This window comes from Podarcis liolepis (assembly GCF_965112155.1).
Source record: "Podarcis liolepis genome assembly, chromosome: 1".
NCBI lineage: Eukaryota > Metazoa > Chordata > Lepidosauria > Squamata > Lacertidae > Podarcis > Podarcis liolepis.
In genome coordinates, this window is record NC_139554.1 from 48,708,330 (window position 1) to 48,720,462 (window position 12,133).

At 44.2% G+C, this 12,133-nt stretch overlaps 1 protein-coding gene across 4 annotated transcripts in view; it reads right to left on the bottom strand.

Annotated features, from left to right (window-relative positions):
- Positions 1-12,133, bottom strand: part of ZFYVE26 (zinc finger FYVE-type containing 26) — a 43,454-nt gene that overhangs the window by 20,230 nt on the left and 11,091 nt on the right. For all 4 annotated transcript variants that reach the window (XM_083459481.1, XM_083459479.1, XM_083459482.1 and 1 more), the window contains exons 11-21: positions 10,517-11,176; positions 9,408-9,500; positions 8,699-8,770; positions 7,846-7,994; positions 6,976-7,174; positions 5,779-6,042; positions 5,495-5,605; positions 3,580-3,744; positions 2,231-2,458; positions 1,768-1,873; positions 883-1,622 (exon numbers count right to left, since the gene is read on the bottom strand). In XM_083459481.1, coding sequence (XP_083315607.1) covers positions 883-1,622; positions 1,768-1,873; positions 2,231-2,458; positions 3,580-3,744; positions 5,495-5,605; positions 5,779-6,042; positions 6,976-7,174; positions 7,846-7,994; positions 8,699-8,770; positions 9,408-9,500; positions 10,517-11,176 — 2,787 coding nt within the window. The remainder of the gene's footprint in view (positions 1-882; positions 1,623-1,767; positions 1,874-2,230; positions 2,459-3,579; positions 3,745-5,494; positions 5,606-5,778; positions 6,043-6,975; positions 7,175-7,845; positions 7,995-8,698; positions 8,771-9,407; positions 9,501-10,516; positions 11,177-12,133) is intronic.

Consider the following 12,133-nt stretch of genomic DNA (forward strand, 5'->3'; position numbering starts at 1 on the left):
TAGAGTACTGTATGCTTTAGCTGCACAGCATTAAGGTGACGCAAAGTAGGGTAGCAGCAACGGCATTAGGAACATCAAAAGCTGCCTTATACTGAATCAGACCCTCTCTCCAGGGTTTCAGGCAGGAGTCTTTCCCAGCCTGATCTGGAGATGCTGGTCACTGGATCTGGGACCTTCTGAATGCAAAGCATGTGCTCTGCCCACTGAGCTACAGCCTGCCTCTTCCCCCTCTGTATGGAACCACAGTTGGGGGAATAACATGGCTATTGCTGCTTTTCTATTTCTACTCTACCTCCACCCTACTCTCAAGCAGGCCCACTTATCAGATGTTTCCAGCTCCAGGGTTACCAGAGGAATGGTTTCCAAACATTTCCACACATGGACCACTTAAAAACTGCTGATGGTCTTGGTGGAGCACCTAATGATTTTTATGTCTGCCACAGCAACTGTAGCGAATGGTGCTTTATGCTGTAATTACATTTATTACTTTTATTTCTGATATTTCATTTTATTGTATTGCAATCTGCATTCCATAGAATTCCCAATGCAATAAAATATTTAAAAAATGAAAGAAGCTATACAAATACAATAAAAATAATATGCGTATTTAACGCATTTAATGCCACACACAGAAGCCTGCACACCACTGAATGAAGCATGTATACCATGGTTGGTCCATGGACTACAGTTTGGGAACCCCTGACCTAGAGGAAACATCATGGGCCCAAGTCTCAGACTGAGTGGCAAAACCATGGTTTGTCACTGTATCCAAAGTGCCTCAACACATTTTCCATTTCCTTCCAAAACTAGACGACTGAGTCGTCAGTTCCTGGTCTGCAGCCCAAAGTGCCATTTCTACAAGAAAAATAACCCCTTCTTTACCATCAGCAGCAGCACAGCTGAGTACGGCATCCTGCACGGTGATTAGCTCTTCCGTGTCCTGGCTGCAGAGATTCAAGATCTGGAGGGCTCTGGGCCAGTCCCCTGTGCTGAGAGCTTGCTCAAAGTTCTCCATCAACACCTCAACAGCCATAACAGAATGCAACCCCAGGAAGAGCAGCGACACATAAGGCTTGCCACACAGTGCACTAGCCAAGCCTTTCCCCTCATCCTGAGGGTCCTGAAGGGGCTCACACATGGCAAGAAGAAAGCTCTCCAGAAATGGAAACTCCTTTAACAGTGCTTCACATTCCTTGGCAATGTGCTCCATAGACAAGGGCACTTCCCGTTTGCCTCGAAAGTCCATCCACAACAGGCCCTGCTTGGGGGTCTTCTGAGCCTTCGACACACTAAGACAAGCCACGGCAGCTGTCAGTTTTGACTGAGATTTCAAGAAGGCGAGGGTGGAAGATGTGAGCATGTGCTGGTTCTGGTCAGGCAGAGTGGGAGAAGGATGCCCAGAGAGGTCCTCAGAGTCCATGGCGGGATTGTGGACTGGCACCTCCACGTCAGGCAGACAGTGATAGGCATGCAGGTGTGCCAGGCTACTAATGTTGGTCAAAAGGATCCTGGTCTGGTTGCTTTGCCTGGTACAGCACAGAGGCAATGCCTTACAGCAGCAGCTGATGATCACTTCTTGCACATTTAGGTTGAGTTCTTCTTTGGCCAGCAGCAAAGACAGCCTGCACGATTGAGGAACAGAAAGTACAATAAATTTAGCAGTACACTAAGCGCTGCATTAAAGAGAGTGAGTAGTATACAAGGTAAACCCAGGTTTGCTATTGATCGTACACAATACACCCGCCCGTGTTTGAAGAAAGTCAGTACCTGTCAGGAGCAACCTGTCTCTCAAACAAAAGCTGGGACAGCAAATGGGGAGGACTCTGCTGAAGTAATAGGAAAGGGTTTGCCACTCTTAACTCCGTAGATTGATCTAGAATTAAAGAAAGGATATTGTAAAAGTGTCATGTCAACTTGATTCCACGCTATGCTCCTAAAATCTGCTCTTGGCATGCAGCAATGCTGCATGTTTTTGAAACAAACTTCTTAGTGCTCCCGTTTCTGCTGCACAGATGCAAAATAGGTTACCTTAGAAAAAGGTTGTCATAGGCAGAGAATCAGTGACACAGGCACAGGTAAAGTTACCCACTAGGACCTGGGAGACTAGGGTTTAAATCCCCACTCAGCCATGAAACTCACTTGAGGTTAAGAAGCTAGTTCCCCCACCCATATTGATATTTCTTGAATTAAAACGTGGATTAGCTTGTTCCAATGGTGAGAGATCTCCCACCTAGCTCTGGAGTGAGGCTTCGGAGAAGAACAGCAGCCAGCCTGTTAATATAGTCAAAGAAGCTTTGCACATAGAGGTTTTGCACAGGGCTCCCTTCAAGGGTCTGAGCATGTTGCTCCAGGGTTCTCAGCAAGAGTTTGAACTGATTAGAAATGGGATGTGCCTCCAATTCTGCGGGTTTCAAAGAAGCCTGTTCTGCTAACGCAGCCAGCAGGTTCCCCTTGGAATCTATTAAAACCAAAAAGAAAGAAAAAGATTAGAGGTGAAATGCTCTCTCTCAAAGAACACAGAATCACTCTTTATTTCTCCGCATCCCACATAACCCTTTCCATTCAAGTGAGAGCCAGTGTGGCATAAGGGTGAGAGTGTTGAACTAGGACCTGGGAGACTAGGGTTTAAATCCCCACTCAGCCATGAAGCTCACTGGGTGGCCTTGGGCCTCTCAGCCTAACCTACCTCACAGGGTTTCCTGAGGATTAAATGAGAAGGGCTGAACTGTGAACGCCACCCTGAGCTCCTTGGAGAAAAAACATATGGGATAGAAATGGAATGCACAAATAAGAAATAAACAGCCTGTCTTGGTACAAACATTCTTTCCACCAGCAGGTGAAGTCTTGAGGAAATTTTACATCTAAGAATGTTAAATGGGAATAATTAAGAAGCACTTTTATCCATTATTTTGTACCAGATTATGAGGTAGATATTTATGACTTGATCAGGGTAAATTTTTAAAAACCCAATATTTAACATTTTCCTAGAAATATATACTCATGTTGAATAAGAATTATTTCAGAATTTTCCAAGTAATCTAAAATTGGGGGCTAAATTTAAAATTTAAATATGGAGAAACACATACTGTATTTTTTCATGTATAACACGCCCCCGTGTATAAGACACCCCCGATTTTGGGGGACTACAACTTAAGAAAATGGGGGGAGATTGCTCTGAGTTGTTGAGCTTTTTTAGGGGATTGCCTAAACTCACTCACCTGCCTGACCTACGCTGCCACTCGCACACGTCGCAAAAGCCACCTATCGTCTGTCCCCTCACCAGCAGAAGCCACCAATCACCCACCCAATTGCCGCAGTGAAAGCCAATCAACAAAACAGCCCTTGCAGCAGCCACCAATAACACGCCCAATAGCCACTGACAAACTCCAGCTCACGGCAGCAACCAATGCCAGGTCCTCGCTATGCACTATCTGTGTATAAGACGACCCCACATTTTCACATAATTTTAAAATAAAAAACTCATCTTATGCAGTACAGTAGTTCAAATCAAGAAAAAAGTTTGAGTGATTTACTTTAAGATAGCCATTAAGATACACACAGACTCATGCACACACTTACCTGAAGACTCTTCTACATGTGCCAGTCTTTGAAGGATTTGGTCAAAGTCTTGTGATAACACAATCTGGCTGGTAATACAGTTCTCGGTCAGGACAGGGTAACAAGTCTGCATGAGGTCAGCAATGCTGCAGTGGAAGTGATTGCTTATTTTCTCATCGGAGATTTCTGTTGGGAAACAAGACGCAAGAGTCAATTAATACCAAATCTGAATGTTGTTTCAAATATGGTATAGATATATGAAGGACACATGAAGGGGCCTAAGTGGCATAACTGAGGTTCACTGTTGAGCTGAGTCAATGCATCATGCAGACAGATGTCTTGCATTGAATAAGACCATTGCTCCATCTAGCCCAGTACCATCGAATGATTGGCAGCAGCTCTCTGAAGCATCAGCTCAGGATCACTAAAACTCCCAACTTAGATACTCTCTGGTTTCCAAGGGCCGATTCACATATTCAGTTTTGCTATCTGGAACTCAGCTTCCATGAACACCAGGTGTGGGGAACCTGGGGCCCTCTAGACATTGCTGAACTACAACTCCCATCAGCCCTAGCAAGCATGGCCAACAGTCAGAGATGATGGGAGCAGTAGTTCAGCAACATCCAGAGAGTCAAATGTTCCGCACACTTGATGTGCACCAATATTTGTGAGGGTTTTTCCTGCTGGGGTACCCACCAGTTGGGCAGTGAACAACAACTGCTGAAACAATACTCACAACAGAACGAAGACTTATGAGGAACGGCTAAGGGAGCTGGGCATGTTTAGCCTGGAGAAGAGGAGGTTAAGGGGTGATATGATAGCCATGTTCAAATATATAAAAGGATGTCACATAGAGGAGGGAGAAAGGTTGTTTTCTGCTGCTCCAGAGAAGCGGACACGGAGCAATGGATTCAAACTACAAGAAAGAAGATTCCACCTAAACATTAGGAAGAACTTCCTGACAGTAAGAGCTGTTCGACAGTGGAATTTGCTGCCAAGGAGTGTGGTGGAGTCTCCTTCTTTGGAGGTCTTTAAGCAGAGGCTTGACAACCATATGTCAGGAGTGCTCTGATGGGGTTTCCTGCTTGGCAGGGGGTTGGACTCGATGGCCCTTGTGGTCTCTTCCAACTCTATGATTCTATGATTCTATGATTCTATGATTCTATGACTCAATACACAGTTCATAGCCGTAATCTAATAAGGAGAGTCCTTCTGAATAAAGTATGGGCAGTGGTAAAACTGCTTCCCCATGCCAATATAGCCAGCTTAACAGAATGTAGGTCTGCATCTGTCCCTATCTTCTTGCTCAGGTTAATTAAATACATTTATATCCATCTTTCCTAACGGTTCACGGTGGCGAACAACAAGCACACACAATCATAAGAAGAAATCACGCAAGCAAACAAAAATATAAAAGCCACATAAAATACTCATGTTTTAAAAAATGTTTAAAACCAGCAGCAGGAAATGCAAACATTAAATTCACAGAGCAAACATTCAAATGAAGTCAGTGAACTGAGGTGCAGCAAAACAGACGGTCAAAGGCTGAAGGCCTTTCCAAAAGAGTAAAGGTGCTAAAGCTGCCATTGGCAGAATGGAGAAAGGAGTGGTTTTCAGTTATTCCCCCTTGCCATCCAGCCTCAAGATGCCCCACACCTAAACTTACTCTGAATGAGAAGATGTAAGGTGTGAGAGGGGGCTGCAAAGAGAAGAGGGATTCACAAAAACTGCTTCTCTCCATTTTCCACTGACAGAAGCCTTACAGTCAGCTGAGCAACACCACAGGATGCAACCCAAAGTCTTCACCCTTCAGCCGATGTCCAACAGAGAGGAAGCCAGATGAGCTGACCTCAGGAGGGAGATCTATAGCCCAGGGGTGACTCTCAAGAATCGGTCCTCGAGGTGTAAGCCAATAAATGATGTTTAAATCAGTTACCTGATTTAGGCTGCCCTTGTGATGTGTTGATAATTTTACTTATTTGTTGAAGAACTGCTGGGAAACCCCTCATGCCAAGAAAGCCCTGGAGAACAGAATCAAGTCTTCGGCCTGGTATCAGATGCAGAAGGCAAAGAAAGAAAACACAGGAGAGAGAGAGAAACTAATTATGCTGACAGGATTACATGCAAAGTCTATGGTGGCCATAGCTGTTGTAGTTACTTTTAGTGCTAAACATTTTGTTTTTCAAGGTCAAAGCACCTAAACAGAGGAGAGAAACTTACCCTTAGTTTCAAGGCTGTTATGCAACTTCCTATCTGCCGTCTCCAAGAGCTGCTTGCACGTTTTCCATAAGTGGCACTGAGTAGACGCCAAGTCAAAGAGAGCCATAGCGGAGGGGCAGAGGCCCTCAACAACATTTCTCAGAGGGTCTGTATGCTCTAGCTGGAGACTGTTGGCCCAAAAGCTCTCTTGGAGCATAGGGACAAGGCCTTCTGAAGGGGCAAGGAGCTTGTTGGTAACATCCGAAATCGAGTAGAACACCATACCTTGGGAAACCAAGAGAGAAAGCTTCATCAATGATTTGGGGCCACAGTTAACAGGCAACATGGGATTTCAGTCCTGAATATGTCAGACCCCTCCCTAGGTTACACTCTCATTATTGTCCAAAACTGAGAGTCCACAGCTCCCTTTCATGCTTAGTATGGCTTTAGATGACACAGCAGAGAACAGAGGCTGCTTATTCCCTCACTGTATCCAATACCAACATGGATTCCTTACTTGCATGTTTTTATTTGTCCCTCATCGCTCTTAGGTAAGCATGCCCCCACTTCGTGTGTGTGTGTGTGTGTGTGTGTGTGTGTGTGTGTGTGTGTCCACATACTCTATTACTGTGATTTACAAAACGGAACATTTTTTATTTATACTGCAAAACATTTTCGTTTCTGAACTGTTCTGTGATGCTTTTATAGCACTCTCTTTATTTTACTGTGATCAGGAAAAAGTGAGGGACAGAAGACAATTGACAAAATGTGCTGCAACCAAGAGCGCCTGATGCAAACGTAAGGAAAGTAATTTCTTGCTGAGCTACTCCCCTTGCAGCATTAGTTTTAGAGAACACCTGTGACAATCTTATTTTTTAGACACCCTTCAGGGGCGGTGGGGGTGGGGAGAGACACTGAATTTCCAAGAGGCCTGCACAGCTTTCGTCCCATCAAGCCAAATCCAGACCGCCAGCTTTGGACTGCAGCCCACTGGGGGCTTGCTTGCACCCACTCTATGTTTGCAGTCCCAGCAGGCAGAAAAATCAATAGGGGTTGGGGTTTGTTTATTTTTAAGCCTATGGTGGGACACAAAGCAGATTACATAGTAAGCTGCAGTTTAATTCCCTTGAAAGTCATACCCGTGCTGTGTGTGTGTGTCTGTCTGTCTGTCTTCCCCACCCAGTTTCCAAATTTTAAAGCCAACAGCCAAGTCTGCACCTGCTGCTGCAGCACTTCCAATGGCCTGCAGTGTTGAACGGCCACTTCCAGACTGTTTGAGGTTTCCAGATCCCTCAGATGACTGGTGCTCAATCTTGTGCTCCACTTTTGCCAGCTCCTTGATCACTTCTTGGTAACGCTCCAAGAATATCAGCTCACCATAGGAAGAAGACGCCTCCAAACTAAACATCATCGCCACCTGTCATTGTGGAATTGAGAGAAACCACGTACGTACATATTAGGCGGGAGAAGTATTTTTTAATTAATGTTCCAGATGTTCTCTTGGGGGGGGGGGAATGATAAATTATCCTCTACTGGCAAACTCTTCTTTCCTTTTTCTGAAGTTCCTATTGAAACACAGCATAGATCCAGAGATTTTTCTAGAAAGATCAGTGGGGCAAATAAATCTACTGCTACCAGGTTTCTACCCCTGACAGGCTGTGGGTGACCAACACATTTCCAATATTGTGTGTCTCCTGCTTCTCCCATCCCAAACGGAATTTCCTTTATTATGTAAACAAAATCTTTTTTTTTTTTTAAATGAAGAAATTATTAACTTGCAATCATATCTTAGATATAGAAGGATTAGTAAGCCCCTAATATCTTTTCTGGAAGAAGTCTAGACTTAAAACAATCAATTTCCTGAACATTAAAAAAAAAAATCCCTACTAAATCTGGCAGGGGAGGAAGCAGACGGCTGGGAGAGGGCCATTTGCCACATCAAGACTGTAGATGCAGGGTCAGTATGCAGAATGTGCACAGAATAGCTAGAAACCATGGGAGATTAATCCCATATAATGGATGCACAATAACTTCCAGGAGAAACCAGCTACTTTCAAAACAAACACCACACAGTGGCTATTGAGTTACCTGATGAGCTTCTACGTAGTTACCCCTCAAGATACAGGCAACAAGAAGAGATTCAGGTGGGGAAAGCATCATTGGGATGAGGGAGTTCTGTTGAGGCTTTATCCTGTATTCTACATCACTGCAGCCAGTTAGTGAACTCTCACTTCCATCTAAAAATGGCAGGAAGGTGGAGGGAGGGAGATGTAACAGTTAACAGGTAATCACTATTGAACCTGAACTGGGGAAGATGTACACAAAGTAAGCAGTCGGTGCCAGCTCCTGCTGTTTTTGGGTAATTGCAGAACAGTCAAGAGGTTTTTAATCAGTTAAAAATGTTAATGTATGTGCTGTCCTTCAGCATTTTTAACCAGGGTGGCCAACAGTTGATAAAGAAATTAATAATAAAACCCTTAAAAATTATATCTCTGCAGCAAAATAAAAATTAACACTTCAGCAGAATTTCAGAAGAGAAAATAAAGAATATCTTAATATACTGTGCTTCTTTTGAGGGTGATAGGGTGGTTTACAACACAAAGGTGAAAACACAAAATGCATATAACAACAAAGAATATTAACCCCCTCCTACAAACACAAATTAATAGGCCATACATTGTTTAATCAGCCAAAGGCTTGGTTATAGAGAAACAATTTTTGCCTAGCACCTAAAGATATGTAGTGAAAGTGCCAGGTGAGCCTCCCTGAGGAGAGCATTCCACAAATGGGGAACCACTGCAGAAAAGGCCCCTTCTCGTGTTGCCACCCTCTTCTCCTGGCTCTTGAAAGACATATGAGCAGGCAGTAGTCATGCCACCATGGAGGGGGCATTTCATGGCAAGCGAAGCATGGCAGTGCGACCAAGGAAGATGCCCTGTACCTGATGTGCTGGTGAGACTTAACTCACTGCTTGTGCTTGCCAGTGATGGGTCTGAGGTTTCCTTCTTCTGACCTGAAGAAGAAAACAAGCAGTTTGAGAAACACAATTTGGCCACACAAAGCAATTGAGAACATTTTATTGCAGGTTCCATGGGAATGATGGAAAGAGAGAAGCCAGTAACATTGATATGCTTGTTTGGCGATTCATCGTTGTTAAAAGAATAGCTTGTCAAGCCTTGGGGAGGGAGCCTCAGAGGGGCTTCTCTCTCACATAGAGGACACTGACTAGCACTTACAACATATTGATACTTGTTTTTCTTTGGCCCCAAGCCTAAGGTGAGCACTGAAAGTTATACAGTTGGGTTTTTTAATATATATTTTAAAGATATATTTTATTAAATATCCATAAAATTCACATAAACATTCCAATAAATAATGGATTTTGCTTTTATATCTATCTATCTATCTATCTATCTATCTATCTATCTATCTATCTATCTATAGATATATAGATATATAGATATATATAAACAGACTGATTTTTCTTTTTTCAACAAAAGAAAAATCAGTCTTTTTTATTATAATAATATCTGATTCAGGGCTCTAGTTGTAGACCAGGATGGGTCACAGCCCCACAAATCCCCACAATCACAGACATGAAGTTCTGAAAGAGGGGAACACAAGGTTCTCACACATTTTCTTCACCTCACCTGGCTTTGGCCTTTGAGACAGGCTGTGCCTCCTCTTTGAGCTGGACCCCCTGGTTAAGTTTCCACATGTTTTGCTGGGAACACGTTGACCTCCTAGAAGAGCAACAGTCAGCTACTGCGTTGGGACTCCATTATTTATTTCAGTTCGAGCACACATTCAACGCAAGCAATGCTAGCATAAAGTAACCATGCAAGTAGAAGGTAGAAGCTGCCATCTCACGCATTCCTAGCTTAACACACGGAATAAAACTCAAGTTCAAGTATAAAACCATTAAATGATGGAGTTTTAAGTTCTAGCCACAACATTGAAGCTATTGTGTAAACCAGTGGTAGTCAACCTTTTTATACCTACCACTCACTAATGCATCTTTCTTGATGGTAATATTTCCTTACTGCCCACCAGTGCTCAATGGAAGGAGGATTCAACTTGTGGCATAGAAACCCCTACCGCCCACCTAGAATCCCGAAAGGCCCACTAGTGGGTGGTAGGGACCAGATTGACAACCCCGTGTAAACAGACACATTTACTTCTGGATGGGCAGTAAGAGCTATGTTTTGCAGAGCTCGGGGAATTTATGAAGGGTGAGGATTTGTGGCAGATAATCTAAAAAGGGCACTGGGAAACACTGGAATGGGCTTACTGACAACAGAGAAGCACCTTCTAGTGCAGTCTCACAGTAAGCTGCCTAGAATTAGGGACAACCATCAAAAATAATGATGGTTACGCTTGACTTCGGCCGGTGAAACCATTCTGGGCAAACCACATCCACCTGTCCTAGCCCCAGAGTCATACATTAAGTCAGGTGTGGGGCAGGTAAGGGCTTTGCCAAAAGAGGCATTGCAAGTGCTGCCATCTGAAACAGCTGCTATAACAAAGGCAGGAGCCTTCATTATAGGCATCTTGCTGCCTGTGAGATGCTGGCCCTGCCCACCTGTCAAACTGGCCCCACCCACCCCTCTCAAGGCACATCCTAATAAGGATCTGACCCATGGAGCCATGGACATGTGCTCTATTTCTTCCCTGGCTCCTTGACGGTATGAAGACTCTTGCTGCTTGCTTGGCCTTATCAAAGCACCACTGAAGTAGTAAACCACTTGGAACCCCTTACCTGCATTTCTGTTGCTGAGCACTATTTTGTGCCGCCACTGAGCTTCAGAGAGGTACTTGGAGAGCAGCTGCACACGACAACCAAAGCCATCTCTGTTAACAGACACATTCAAGCAGTCCAGCAGTGCAAGCTCCTCCTGAGCCACATGCTTCGAGTCCCAGGGGGAAGAGCCCTCCATTTCTTTCAGATGGTCCTGGAGCACGTTGAGAATGATCTCCATTGCTACATCATCCGCTAAAAACCCAGAGGTGTCACGGACAAAATGCTTCAAATCCAGATGGCTCCAGCTGAAGGACTCACATTTGTTGCTATCTGACTGCAAATCTTGAAGCTTTGGGATGCTGAAATGCTCGTGAGAGGTACTGTAGGCAGTGCATGTCTCAGGTCTCCTTCCGGGCTCTGCCGAGTGCTGTGGACTCGCTGAGGTGGAAGAGCCTTGGCTAGCACAACGCTCAAGCCTCCTGACAGCACAGTTCTTTTTCTCAAGGACAGACTCTTCTGTGTTGTCCTCCTCGTGGGGATCATCACTGCAGAGGTCGCTGTAGGAGACAAAGAGCAAGGAGAAGATGTTCTCCAGGAGTTCCAGGCGTAGAGGAACAGGGACAGTCCTTAAAAACTGCTGGCACTTGGCAAGATACTGAGCAAAGAGACCTGCATAATCTGCATTTGGGAAAACAAAACATTAGAAACAGATTTACTATTTCCCCTGCTCTCCTCATTCAAGGACTAGATGCTCAATATAAAGGTAACTATGGAACTATGGGAGTCATGCACCTGACCTCTCTAGCCCTGTCTTCTTCCACTTCTTCCTCCTCCAGCATTTTCTTCTACCCTTTCTACCTTCTCCCCCTTCACATTTTATGACTTCCCTAGGAAACCCGTACACGTACCCCCTTGTAAGTTCTTTGGGATAGGGACCTATCATATCTGTTCTTTGCAAAGCAACATAGACACACAGATGGTGCAGTATATATAAAAACCTCTTCACATAACAAATCTCTGTAGGCATGCCAATATCCAGTATAAATATCATTTATTTCTAACTCCATATAAAAAGAATATGTACGATAAACTTTTATATCGTTTACAAAAACAAAACTCAAGAGGGGAAAAAGAAATATAAATGTGCCTGAAAATTAGGCAACATTCATATCCCAGCCACCTGTCTTAAATGTCCCCAGCTTAAAAACTCTCCGGAGGGTTTTGATACAGCCGCAGAATAAAGAAGGGAGGGGTAAGCATTTAGTTGGACATTCAACATCACGTAGGCAACACTGGCCATTTCCAAAAACAGAATGCAGGCTGTGCCTTATACCAAGTCAGAGAGTCGATGCGTCTAAGTCAGTGACTGGCAGCAGCTCTCCAGGGTTTTCAGGGAGAGGGTCCTTCCCAGCCCTAGAGACTCTGGGGATTGAACCCGGTACCTTCTGCATGCAAGTCATGTGCTTTACCACTAAGCTACAGCTCTTGCCCTGACACATTAGCCCATCTCATCCAGAAAATAGAAGCAGGGTACAGAATTAGACTAGAAGCACTAGGATAAGGGAGTCAAAGAGAAGGAGTCTACAGATTCATGTCTAACTCAATCTATAAATATAACCCAAATGCTATCCTCAA